This window comes from Ranitomeya imitator, chromosome 4, assembly GCF_032444005.1.
Source record: "Ranitomeya imitator isolate aRanImi1 chromosome 4, aRanImi1.pri, whole genome shotgun sequence".
Lineage (NCBI taxonomy): Eukaryota > Metazoa > Chordata > Amphibia > Anura > Dendrobatidae > Ranitomeya > Ranitomeya imitator.
In genome coordinates, this window is record NC_091285.1 from 482,460,133 (window position 1) to 482,473,466 (window position 13,334).

Sequence of the window (13,334 nt, forward strand, 5' to 3'; positions counted from 1 at the left end):
CCTAGAATACTACTTCCTGCAATTTGTGCCAACTTCCGTGGCTTTGTCCGGAGCTAATGTCCGGAGCTAATGTCCGGAGCTAATGTCCGGAGATAAGTGACGTCAACAGTGTCCAGTGTCTGATTGGTTGCCGCCTGCTGCGAGAAATGTGCCGTACTGTGACACACTCCGCCCGCCATTTTGGTGTGATTTTTGAATTTTTACCTCACAGCAAGTTTCTACTGCGTGGAGGCGGGCCCAGTGACGTTGCTCTTCAAGCTCCTGCCGAATTTCGTCAAAAAAATGATAATACCATTTACCAAAACTATATATTTAGTTGTGAAGTGGTTCAGTGACATTTTCACACCAATTTTGAACTTTTGTTTGGTGTTTTCTCCATATACTGCATATTATTTTTGTTCTTTCTTACTATTATTTATTAATTGTATTATTCTTACATTTGAATAAATAAAGTATATATGGATTCTAGACTCCCGATTCTTTAGAATCGGGCTGCCATCTAGTATTAAATAAGAAAGGATAAAGTAATCGATAAACCCTTTTATGCATATAGCTCATAGTGCACCTTATTTTATAGCATGCATTGAGCCACACTTTCATACCGTTTTAATGAAGGGAAACTAGTAATATTATTATTTATAGCTTAAAAGTAGACCACCACTTTTGCAACTCTTTGAAGTCACAAGGCCACCAAATACCATCTGCCCTTTGAAATGCTTGTGCCATCTTGTGCAACGGAGGACCTGGCGGTTCTTCCAGGCGGGAGTGCCCATATGTGACATTTCCTCTTCATTGGCCGCTATTTGGCAATGCCTTTTAAACCACCTCCCACCTATCTATACTTTTCTTTCTGTCTCCCTAGAAATGTCAAAATTAATATTAGTAATGTCACAATTAAAGCCAATTTGTAAAAGTTATAAAGAGGGAGGTAATCCAGCTTTGGTCACCTCCACGTTGGTTGGTGAATGTGGCCGTTGATGTCACATCTACAGATATCCGCCGGATCACATTCCCATGTGAACGTGAGTGTACCCAGATTACTTACTCCTTTACTAAAAATGCATTTAGAGGAACAGGATATCTTTTTGTAGGTTCATATGTGTTTTCTATAGAAATAACCAGTGATACATTTTTGTATTAGCTTGCAGGACATATCCAAAAAGAGCTTCAACAGAGAGAAGAACTTGAGCAGATGCGTCAAGAACTGTACCTGGAGGAACAAGCGGAGGAGGCCAGGCAACGGGAAATTGTAAGTGATGGGAAACATCTCTCTAAATATAAAGTATTATTGATTCTCATCACTATATACCAGGTGACAATGCCGATTTTCACAGGGTCATGACGTATAACTCATAGCACTCATTGTTGTGACCAACACTTTTTACATATCAGGGCTACTGGAAATAGAAAAAAATGCTCCTCAATCCACAGGGTTACAAAGGGAAATTTGTCATTTGCAGGAGATTCCCTTAATTGTAGAAGGCACTCCTTCAATGTAAGTGACATACATATTCTAACAGCAGAAAGGAAAACCATCCTCATTGTCACAGAAGTAGTGCTCTTGCCCATTTTCCCAGCTGATCTGTCCAGCAGCTACATTTAAGCAAGTACCCGGCCTGGGACACGTGAAATACAGGCTTTCCACATTCATCAACCTACTCAAGGATATCTCTTGAGCTATACCTTCCAGACATAACAAATCGCACTGTCTAGAAGAGAATACCTACAGAGTGCAACTATTGTGAAAAAGGCTGAGTTGGCCGAAACACGTTGACATTCAAAGGTTGCTCTTATTTTTTGACCTTTTAATAAAATAAATCTTGTTTGTATTCAAAAGGAGAGTGCAATTGATATTTACCGGTATTCTACATGGTCTACGAGGGATTTCACCAATCCCCTCAATTGGCACCTCCACTAGTGAAACTCGGAGTGCACGCCAATATCTATTTTTCACATTTAGGAAAAGAGCAGCATTCATCTTCATCATTGGTGTTCGCATTTATTTTTTTAAATAAATTATCAATTATTTAATGATTACGAGCGCCAAATATTTTCTTCCACTATGGCAAATCAGGCTCCGAATAAATGCCTGTGTGGAATTTATTTAGTCAAATGTAATTATGCTCCATTGATTTTTTTTTTTTTTTGCTTACACAATAGCTTGTAGTGGCAATCTGTTACATTTTAAGAACTTGACTGGTTAACAACCAGGTTGAGATTTTGGGGATTAGTGCGGCCTAATAAGAGATTAAAGCATTTATTGTTCAGAGATGTTTGCCTGGAGGGAGGTAATGCCGACATTAAGAGGATAGTTCAGCTCCTGCTCTAATGCCTAGTAACAAGACAGCATCGTGTTTAGCTTCTGACGCATCCATGTAGCCCCATACTATCCTCTGTCATATGCGCACATTTTTGGTGGAAAATTTTGTTTTGTTTTGATTTTTTTTTTTTTAATTTTCACGGCTCCATGTTATAAACGTATGTGAATGACCTGGGGGTACAAAGTGCTCACCACACAACTAGATGCATTGCTTTGTGGGGTTTAGTTTCCAAAATGGGGTCACTTGTGGGGCGTTTTTGCTGTTTTCACATGTCCGGGGCTCTTCAAATGCGACATGGCATTCACAATCTGTCCCAGGCAAATAGCGCTCTTTCCTTGCTTAGCCCTGCCATGGTATATGGTTTTTGACCACATATGGCATATGGTCACATTCGGGACAAACTGCGCAACAAAATGTATGGTTTCATTTTTCCAATTACCCTAACGAAAATGCAAAATTTGGGGCTAAAAAAAAAAAATTTTGTGGGAAAATTTAGATTTTTTTTTTTCTTTTTATGTATTTTTTATTTTCACGGCTCAATAATATAAACTTCTGAGAAGCACCTGGGAATTCAATGTGATCACCACACATCTAGATAAGTTCCCTGAGGGGTCTAGTTTCCAAAATTGTATCACTTGTGAGGGGTTTCCACTGTTTAGGCACATCAAGAGCTCTCGAAACACGACATGGCGTGCGCTATTTATTTTAGCAGATTTTGTGCAAAAACTCAAATGGACTCCTTCCTTTCCGAGCCCTGCTGTGTGCCCAAGCAGTACCGTTGTTATAGAATGGATTTTGTAACAACATAAAGGTCTTCTTAACACTAACTTAGATACTAGATAGTTTGGACAGTGCTGAGCTTTGGTTCCTGGCTGTATGTTCTTTAGCAGTAATATTATTTTTTGGACTTTTTTTAGGCAGAGATGGAGAAGAAAATTCGCCAGCGGCTTGAATTGCAGCGTACATTTGAAGAACAAATGGCTTTTAAGCAAATAGTTCAGCAAGCTGCAAAAGAGGAGGAAGAAGCTTTCAGGCAGGCTATGCTTGCAAAGTTTGCTGAGGATGATAGGATTGAGCAGATGAATGCTCAGAAGAGGAGGATGAAACAGCTTGAGCACAAGCGAGCAGTGGAGAAACTACTGGAGGACCGACGCAAACAGTTCATTGCTGATAAAGTGAGAAATTACATTGTTAATTGTATACTGTGCATACTGTTTATTATCTTTACATTTTTCATGCAGGCAGCGTAATGTAAAGCAGGAGGACCATACATAATTTTCTGTGGGAAAAGAGTCAGTCATTTATGTATTGATTTATATTCCTGCTTGCTCTGAGTTAATGAATCTATTGAGTGGTCTCATTCTATGAAGATCAGCCTTCCCTGTGTAAGTGTGCATACCCAGACAGTTGTCAGTCAGTAGTAGGACTAGCATGGAAGTAGGGCTTTCTCTGGACTTCTAAGCCTAGAGTGAGCAGAGAATTGTATTAAGTTGTATTTCCTTTCAAGCTTCAAGAAGTGCGATATTTTTAGGCAGTGATATAAGAAGCGATTTCAGATTGTGAACAAAGAATCCTTCAGAAAAAAAATATTAATTACAGTTTTTCTTTCACTTCTGCAATTCGGTGAAATCAAATCTGTAATATTTTTCTTAGATCACAGAATATTCTCATCAATTAAAGGGTTACTCCCATAAAGAATTTCCTATTCCCTATCCAGCAATTATACAGCGCCCCATCCTAAATACTGGAGGTTCCCTGCAGCTAAGTGATTACTAAGTTATCCCCGAAGGTCGCAGAAGCACGACCTGTGACTTTACATCTTGTTCCACATTTTCTCCAGCCTGACATGTTTTGTTACTAAAGCCACAATAAAGTTGTACATGATTTTTGCATTGATTTAAAGCACGTGCTGCCTTCCTTAACTAACTTTTTTCATTATTTTCAGGACCGTGAACTCCAAGAAAGGCATGAGGAGGAGAAGAGAGAAGCATTTCGCCGGGCTATCATTGAGGAGGAGAGACAGAAACTTCTCAAGCAACATGCCTCACAGTTACTGGGATATTTGCCAAAAGTGAGTATTTGTCTTGTTCAATAAATATTGTAACTACACCATCTTTGTGCAGATGTATTGATCACCATCTTGTATATTACGGTAATGAAGAGAGCATCTTTAGGTAACTCCAGGAACAGGAAGCCTACAGAATAAAAAGGCATCAATCTACCATAAAACCATATTGAGGGAAAAAGCAAGGTGCTATCATGGTTCAGGAAAATCAAATTACTTGTACTAATTATCATATTTTCCCTACACCCTGACGACACTGTAGACACATTAAAATAGAAGAAATCCCTAGGGAGGGATCAACACTGAAAAAACTTTCATCCCAAAGGAGAGGTCAGAGTCTTTCAAATTCAGCATGTATTGTTTAAAGAAAACATAAGATGAAGACCAGACTGCTGCAATACTTACCTGATCTACTGATGCATTGCCCAGGAAGTGACTATGTCTCTTATAGATTGAGCCTTAATATTTTGAGGAGGATTGTGACTGGACGAACAATGGGCCAGAGCTATGGCCATTCTAACCCATCTAACTATGGAGGCTTTTGTAGCAGTCTTTCCCTTATTGAGGCCCTAACCAAATCAAACTTGGATAAAAGTTTCTGCCCAGGGCCTGTAACTTCAAGGTATTTAAGAAAGCATCTCATAATGTCTAAAGAATGAAGCATTACCTAACTCCGAGATCTCGGATTCTGACAGAGCAAAGGAGAACTACAGTATTTCTTGGGAACTATGAAACCTAGAAATTACTTTAGGAAATAAATCTGGTCAGGTTTTATAACAACCCTGTTCTTAAGGAATGTCCTGAAAGGTGGATTGATTCAAATGCTTTTATTACACAAACCCTTTTAACTGAGGTTAAAGCCACTAGAAGAGCAGTTTTCAGAGTGAGGACTCTAACAGTGGCAAACGAAAGCGGTTCATGTCGGTTTTGGTTGAGGGTATTAAGCACCAGATTCAGATCCCAATGTGCTACTTTTGGACCATCCTATGGTCTAGACTTAAAGACAGGTTTGATAAATCTAACCACCCAGAGATGATCTGGTCAAATAGGACCCCTAGAGATGAAACCTGAACTTTCAAAGTGCTAGTGGAGAGGCCCTTCTCTAGGCTTTTCTGGAAAAGTTCCAATACTTGTATAAGGGGAAGCTACTGTTTTGTCAACAAGCTTTTCGTAGAAAAATCCAAGAACCTACACCTAATATTAGTATCTCAACACCTCAGAGAGGTACCCTTTTTGCTACATAAAAGAAGGGTAGAGACTAAGTCTGGTGAAAAACCCCTAGCCAATAATAATCTCCCCTCAAGTTACAGGGTGTCAGATGCAGGTTGCGAATCCAAGGTGGAGAATTGGGCCCTATGAAGATATGGATCCTTGGGAAGTATCCAGGGGTTAAGGATTTACATAAATCTTAGCCATGTTCTCCATGCTGTCCTGGGCCAGACGGAGAAGGGGGGTGGGCGCAATTAGGAAAACTCTGGCTCCCTCCTTCTGAATTTTCTTCACCACCACAGGAATTAAAAGGAGGGGGGGAGTGTAAGCTAGTGTATTTTTCGGACTATAAGACGCACCGGACTATAAGACGCACCCAGGTTTTAGAGGTGGAAAATAGGGAAAAAAATATTTAAAGCAAAAAAAAAAAAATGTGGTAAAATTTAATAACATACTATTGTATGTGGTGTTATTATATATAATAGTATGTTATTATGTTGGGTAGTAGATGGTGCTGTGGGACCAGTGTGCTGTCTGTAAAGTACTATGTGAAGACGCTGGAGGGTATAAGAATGGGGGCACAGGGCTTATATTTAAAGCACCACTTCAGAACTGAAAACTAACACTGGAGTGCTGCTTTAAGATCCTTTTGGGAGAACTATAACTCCCAGCATGTCCTGCAGATCCTATGGCATGCTGGGAGTTATAGTTCAACACAGGAGTGGCAGAGTGCTTTATTGTGTGTTGTAAAGACTAACCTTTTAATTGTGGCAGCCAGCCAGCCACTGTGGTGAGGTGAAAAGCTGGAGCATCCCATGACTGCACAGAGCTCTCCCTCTTGTTGCCTCTCCCCAGCACAGGAATAAGCTTGCAGATTCAGGGGCGTCTGAAGGACCTGTGATGGCATCAGAAGAGGGAGGGCTCTGTGCTGCCATGTGACGCTCCAGCCCACCCTCTTCAGGACATCACAAGTCTTTATGCCTCAGCATCCAGCCCAGGCAGGTGTGCAGGGATCTTTTCCCCTCTGGCCCCCTGCTGCTGCCTCCTCCTACACCGGACACACAGATCTCCCCAGCTCTGGGGAACCCATGTGTGTTTCAGTGAAGGACTATTCATTTGCTGCTCCCTGCTCACTGCTCAGCTGACAGGTGGGCGGGGAAACGGCTAATGAATATTCACTGCACTTTAATCATCGGGACCAAGTTGTTTCCCCAGCACTGGATTTGGGCAGCAGTGACATTTTTTTGCCTCCTGAAGTGGGATCACAGTGCGATCCCACTCGCTGCTGCCCCCCCTCCCCACATGCTACGTTCCGACCATAAGACGCATCCGCACTTTCCTCCCAAATTTGGAGGAAAAAATGTGTCTTATGGTCGGAAAAATACGGTAGGTCTTTTGAAGGAGGGCATACACCCCACTAGGAGATTCCTTGGGGTTTAGGGAAAAAACGCTTTTACCTGGCGATTCCCTCTTATGGCAAACAAATCTGTTTCCTGAAGACCTTGCAAACCACAAATCTGACAGAAGATTTCTCGATTCAAGGTGCAATCTCCCTGGCTGAGTAGGTGACAACTTAGGTAATCGGCTATGAGATTCTCCAACTTATGGTGTATATGGAAGAAAGATTTCTTTCTACCAACATCAAAGTTTCTTTAATTTTTGTGAAAATTCGGGACACCATGGAAATACTGAAGGGTAGGTACTGTTACTGCAGATGAAGAAGGTGTCCCATGATTTTCTCTTAAACTCTGACATATTTTCTTCAGATCTATCACAGACATGAAACAGAAGGGATGTAGCACCTGTGCACTAGATTTTAGCATTTACATTTCAAATGTTGTGGTTTTTAGATGAACGTTTAGGGCCTTCAGATTGATAATTTTTTTTAAAGAACCATCTGGCTTCCTGACTACAAAGACATATCTGTAAAACCCCTGCTCAATTTCTGCTTCTGCATGTAGAGGAGCTGCGGAGACACCATCACGTGTTTCTCAACGCAGGCAGTGAATAGCCAGGCCTTTCCCCGGGAAGGAACAACCAAGGGAAGGGCAGCATCCAATAAAACATCCAATAAAGGAAAACCACCTATGCCAAGCATGGTATCCATCCACAGACAGCTGTTTCGGGGTTTTTGCCCCTCATCAGTGTGGAGTAGGAAACTGTATATCAGGAGCAGTGCCTAGTAGAAAGTCTATAAAGGCACGGATGATTGACCTCGTGGAGACCAAAACATCCAACACCGCGGAGACACCATCACGTGTTTCTCAACGCAGTGATCTAGAACACTGCATTGAGAAACACGTGATGGTGTCTCCGCGGAGTTGGATGTTTTGGTCTCCACGAGGTCAATCATCCGTGCCTTTATACAATTTCTGCTTCTGGCACTCTGACGGAAACGTGTTTGTCTAACAAAACGATCACTTCTTCCGCCAATATAGTTTGGGGTTTTTTTTGCTCCCAAACTTGTTTGTATTATCTTTTTTGTGAAGAGTGGTAGTCTAGTCTGAGATCCCGACCAACAGTACTTACCACCCACTGGCTGGCTGGAAGCAAGGCCCCAAAAAAACTCTCAGCCATCCCCTTCTCCAGGTAAAAATAAAACAAAAAAGAAAAGTAATTTCATCTTTAGGTCATGGCTGTAGGTATCCTTTAAGAACAGGAACCCCACATTGATGTGTAGAGAGTGGTTCCGCCTTTTTATTCTGTAGTTTTCCTGTTCAGATCCTCTCTCTCTATGGTTCTGTAAGGTAATAGGGAAAAGTTATCTTTGTCACTTTTACTGCACAGTGAATGGCGTAAAAGAAAATAAAACCAACTCTTGAACTGCTGTTTATTTGTTCATCCTGCCTTCCAGAAATCAGTATATTAGACTTGATTTACCTTAATCCTGTGCTCTATACTGAGCACTTATTTTGGGGACTCCATCTAAATTCCCCTAAAAAAACACAATTCAGACGAAACCAAGACCAAAATATTCAATATAGTAAGGTGGATGGATACACTTTGGATCCCATCTGGCCTTTGTTTCATCAGTGTCTGTCTTTTCAGGCACAAAAGTGTTGTTGACTGCAGTTGTGTGCATGCCTAAGGCTGGTTTCACATTTGCGGACGAGGGCTTTTCAGAGGACTGCGTAGTTCCTCCGTTAAGCCCCGCCCACTGCCGTGCCTCTTCCCTCAGCTCCGCCTACATCGGCATGCGTCCTGCGTACCCTATCTTTAACATTGGGTACGCAGGCCAATCGGATATATGTGCATGCCTCCGCATGCGTCGTTGCAACATGTTGCATTTTATTGCGGTCGGCGCAGCGTGAAAACGACGCATGCGGAGGCATCCGCATACATCCGCATGGCCTGCATACCCAATGTTAAAGATGGGGTAAGCAGGACGCATGCTGAGCGTAGAGGCGCGGCAGTGGGTGGGGCTTAACGAAGGAACTACGCAGTCCACCGCAAAGCCCTCGTCCGCAAATGTGAAACCAGCCTAAGAAGTCTCGAAAGCTTGCTTTGCAACATCATTTATTTTATTTTTGTTAACCTTGTAGTTAAGGCTACTTTCACACTAGCGTCGTTTTCAATACGTCGCAATGCGTCGTTTAGGGGAAAAAACACATCCTGCAAAGTTGTCTGCAGGATGCGTTTTTGCCCCATAGACTAACATTAGCGACACATTGACAGACTTCGCAACCGTCGTGCGACGGTTGCGCCATGTTGTGGCGGACCGCCATTTCCAAACGCGCATGCGCGGCCGGAACTCCTCCCCCACCTCCCCGCACCTCACAATGGGGCAGCGGATGCGCTGGAAAAATGCATCCGCTGCCCCCGTTGTGCGGCGCATTCACTGCTAGCGTCGGCCCGACGCACTGCGACGGGCCGAGTACGACGCTAGTGTGAAAGTAGACTAAGATACCTTTTAATGGCTATCTTGTTTTTCCCATGGAGAGCCTTCTTTTGCTTAAAAGATAGGACACTGCTGGAGCGGAGGCCAAAAGGAGTCCAAAGTAACTCCATCTGCCTATTTCACTATAGTTATAGTGACTAATTTTTTCAAGGATTTTGTCTGATAATGAGGCACTTAGAACTTTATCTGACCTCTGTTCCGACAATGGCCATTCTTTTAGCTCTAAGTGTTGAACAAAAGCACAGAATAAATGTGAATCTAGCCGTAAAAGTGATCAAAACATGTTATGCCCCGCAAAATGCGCCACTAAGATGTGATTTGTTAACAGAAAAATAGGGGAGTTTCCATGTCATAGGTATCTCCAAGGCACTGAAAAAGCAACATGGCCTTCCACTCGCCCAAGTAAAATCCAGTGAAAATTACACACCTAAATTCATATGCTCCACAGTGTGCCTAAACTGCAGATAGTGTCCACATGTATGACAATTGAGTAGCAGGAAGGACCATATTTAAGGGATGTGTGCCTTCAGACGCACAAGTTGGACGCAATGTATCTGAAAAATGTCTAGCATATTTACAATTTTCACTCTGCAACATGCACTCCATGCCTTTTTTTATGGATAACTCCTGTGAGGCCAAAATAATCACAGGTCCTGTAGCTGAATTCTCAGAGGGGTGTAATTTCCAATATGTACTCATGGTTGTGTTGTTTTGCCTTTTTTCTACTGTTCTGCAACTTATGGCCTCTGCAAATGGCAACTGCCAACTAATCCAGCAACATCTGAGCTCGAAAAGTCAAATGGTGTTCCTTCCTTCCTTAGACTTGCCGTTTAGCCATCAATAGTTTCTGGTGTATCACATTGTTCAAGAGAAATTGTGTAACAATTTTATGAATCCATTTTCAGCTATTGTCCCTTGTAAAAATGAAAAAATTGCATCTAATATAAGATTTCAAACTGTAAAGCGCTGCGGAATATGTTAGCGCTATATAAAAATAAAGATTATTATTATTATTTCAGTGGTAAATATGTAATTTTTATTTTGACAGCCCAATGTTATAAAATTCTGTTGTGCTACTGTGGGTTCAAAACCACCCTAGATGATTTCCTTGAGCAGTGTAGCTTCCAAAAATGTTTTTTTTTTCAAGGCGGCACTTAAGGGGCCTTATTCCTCAGCGCCGCTTTTTACCGGCGCTGAGAAATAAATGTATAGCGGCCTCGAGCATTAGAAAATCTCCAAGGTCTCAGCTACCCGACATGAATTCGGGTCGGTTTTTACCGTCCCCTGTCACGTGATCGCCATTGTTCATTAAATAACGGCGATCTCACACACACACGCCAAAAAAAGTCTGATTTTGCATTCATTTCTCTCTCCTCTGATATGATCCAATATATCAGAGGAGAGAGAAATGGGGTCCCCCAACCCATCCCCGGATCCTCCTGTTCCGGCCCTCCATGTCCTCTTCCTGGAGGAAAATAGCGGGTTCATGCGCAGTGCACCCGCCGAGATTTTTCCTATTGGTTCATTTTGATCACTGTCAGGCTCGAACTGGCCCATAAGGTAACGGGAATCCCCCGGTGGGCCCCAGTGCAGATCTTGGCCTACAACCCCACTGTATGGGCAGTACTTGGAATAATTCACTTGATTCACTCTGTACATAAAAAAGCAGCATTACATCATTCATTACCCAAACTACTCAGTTTATTAGTATATAGAGATATAGGTAAATTTGTGAACGAGGGTAGTGTCATATTTATATGCAGGTGAAAAGTACTCCCCCCACCCCCCCCCACCCAAAGTCAATGTTACAGGTTGGCCCTTGGCTCCCCAGTCCGACGCTGATCATTGTGATAGACCTTATCACAGTGATCAAAATAAAAATATTTTTTTCCATTCTTTGCAGTAAGGGTTAAGGATGGGGTTAGTGTTGTATTAGAGTTGGGGTCGTGGTTAGGGTTGTGGTTTGTGTTAGGAGTGTTTTGGATTTAGGGCTGTGTTAGGGTTGGAGTACGAATTGTGGGGTTTCCACTCGTTAGGTACATCAGGGGGTCTCCAAACGCGATATGGTGCCCGCCATCGATTCCAGCCAATTTTGCATTCAAAAAGTCAAATGGTGCTCCCTCTCTTCTGAGCCCTGCCATGCACCCAAACAGTTGCTTTTCCCCACATACGGGGTATCGGCGCTCTCAGGAGAAATTGCACAACAAATTTTGTGGTCCATTTTCTCCCGATACTCTTGTGAAAATAATAAGTTTGGGTCTAAGGTGAATTTTTTGTGAGAAAAGTTAAACGTTAATTTTTTTCCTTCCACATTGCTTTAGTTCTTGTGAAGCACCTGAAGGGTTATTAAGCTTCTTGAATGTTGTTTTGAGCACCTTGAGGGGTGCAGTTTTTATAATGGTGTCACTTTTTGGTATTTTCTGTCATATTGACCCCTCAAAGTCACTTCAAATGTGATATAGTCCTTAAAAAATGGTTTTGTAAATTTTGTTTGAAAAATTAAGAAATCGCTGGTCAACATGCCCTTATAACTTCATAGCAAAAAAAAGCTTCCAAAATTGTGCTGATGTAAAGTAGACATGCGGGAAATGTGTTATTTATTAACTATTTTGTGTGACACCACTCTCTGATTTAAGGGCACAAAAATTTAAAGTTTGAAGTTTGAAAAAATGTTCAACATTTTTGCCAAATTTCCATTTTTTTCGTAAATAAACGCAAGTCTTGTAGAAATTTTTACCACTAACATGAAGTACATTAAGTACAAAAACAATCTCCGAATCAGCGGGATACGTTGAAGCGTTCCAGAGCTAAAACCTCATAAAGTAACAGTGGGCAGAATTGTAAAAATTGGCTTGGTTATTAAGGTCAAAATTGGCTTGGTCACTAAGGGGTTAAGATTACTGTAATCGTTTTTATTATGCATATCCATTTTCACGTGTAAAGTGCCATGGAATAAATGGTGCTATAATAATAAGTACCGGTAGTAATAATAATATTACAGGGCTGATTAGGCAGGGAGTTTAGTTATATATATGTTGCTGGGTTGGAGGGTATGGGGGACCTGAAAGGTTTCCTTTAATAGTGCTGTTGTCTGTAATCGGTCTTTTTTAAGTTGTATTAATATTATTTTCTGTAAATTTCAGGGCATATTTAAAAATGAAGAGGACCTCGGTATGTTTGATGAGGAGTTTCGGAAGATTTTTCAGAAGCGTAGTACTGACCTATTCTCCGATGAAGGCTGGGATTCCTAAATGAGAATATTTCCTGTTTTACCTATTGGTTACAAGTCTTCAACTACCTAGAGATATATTTAATTTATGATTTATATGTGTATTACTCATATCATTTTATTTTGATAATATTAATTATAATTTAAAGCCGATACCTCATAAAAGTGTAACAATCTTTGATGCTGATATCTTTAAATATGACAAATCAATAAATGTTTTCCTCTGATTACTCTATGCAGAAGACTTTTTTTTTTTTTTACTTCTGGCAAATCTTTTTAGAATATCAGCTTACTGGAAGTAATTCTGCCAAGATCGAAGAAAATAAATCCGAAAAATATTGTATAACCTATATGGCTTGGACCATTAACCCATTCCCGACATACCTATTTTCTATATTTGAGTATTATTTTTTTTCCTCTTCTTCTTCTTCCAAGAGCTATAACTTTAAAACCACTTAAATCCAAAGATACTGCTGACCATCTACCATCTAGTGCAAAAGAAGAAGGTTCGGATTGGGAGGGTGTGCATAAAAATATTAATGCTTTATTCCATTTGATTAAAAATATCCATGATAGGAGATGAAGTTATTCTGAAGCGTTTCTGTGCCTGGG

The 13,334-nt window shown here is 41.2% G+C and overlaps 1 protein-coding gene across 4 annotated transcripts in view; it reads left to right on the forward strand.

Moving 5' to 3' along the window:
* Window positions 1-12,957, forward strand: part of MNS1 (meiosis specific nuclear structural 1) — an 85,081-nt gene extending 72,124 nt beyond the window's left edge. For all 4 annotated transcript variants that reach the window (XM_069765943.1, XM_069765944.1, XM_069765941.1 and 1 more), the window contains exons 7-10: window positions 1,142-1,249; window positions 3,239-3,496; window positions 4,267-4,392; window positions 12,637-12,957. In XM_069765943.1, the coding sequence (XP_069622044.1) occupies window positions 1,142-1,249; window positions 3,239-3,496; window positions 4,267-4,392; window positions 12,637-12,744 (600 nt within the window). In that variant the 3' untranslated portion in view covers window positions 12,745-12,957. The remainder of the gene's footprint in view (window positions 1-1,141; window positions 1,250-3,238; window positions 3,497-4,266; window positions 4,393-12,636) is intronic.
* The last annotated feature ends 377 nt before the right edge of the window (window positions 12,958-13,334 follow it).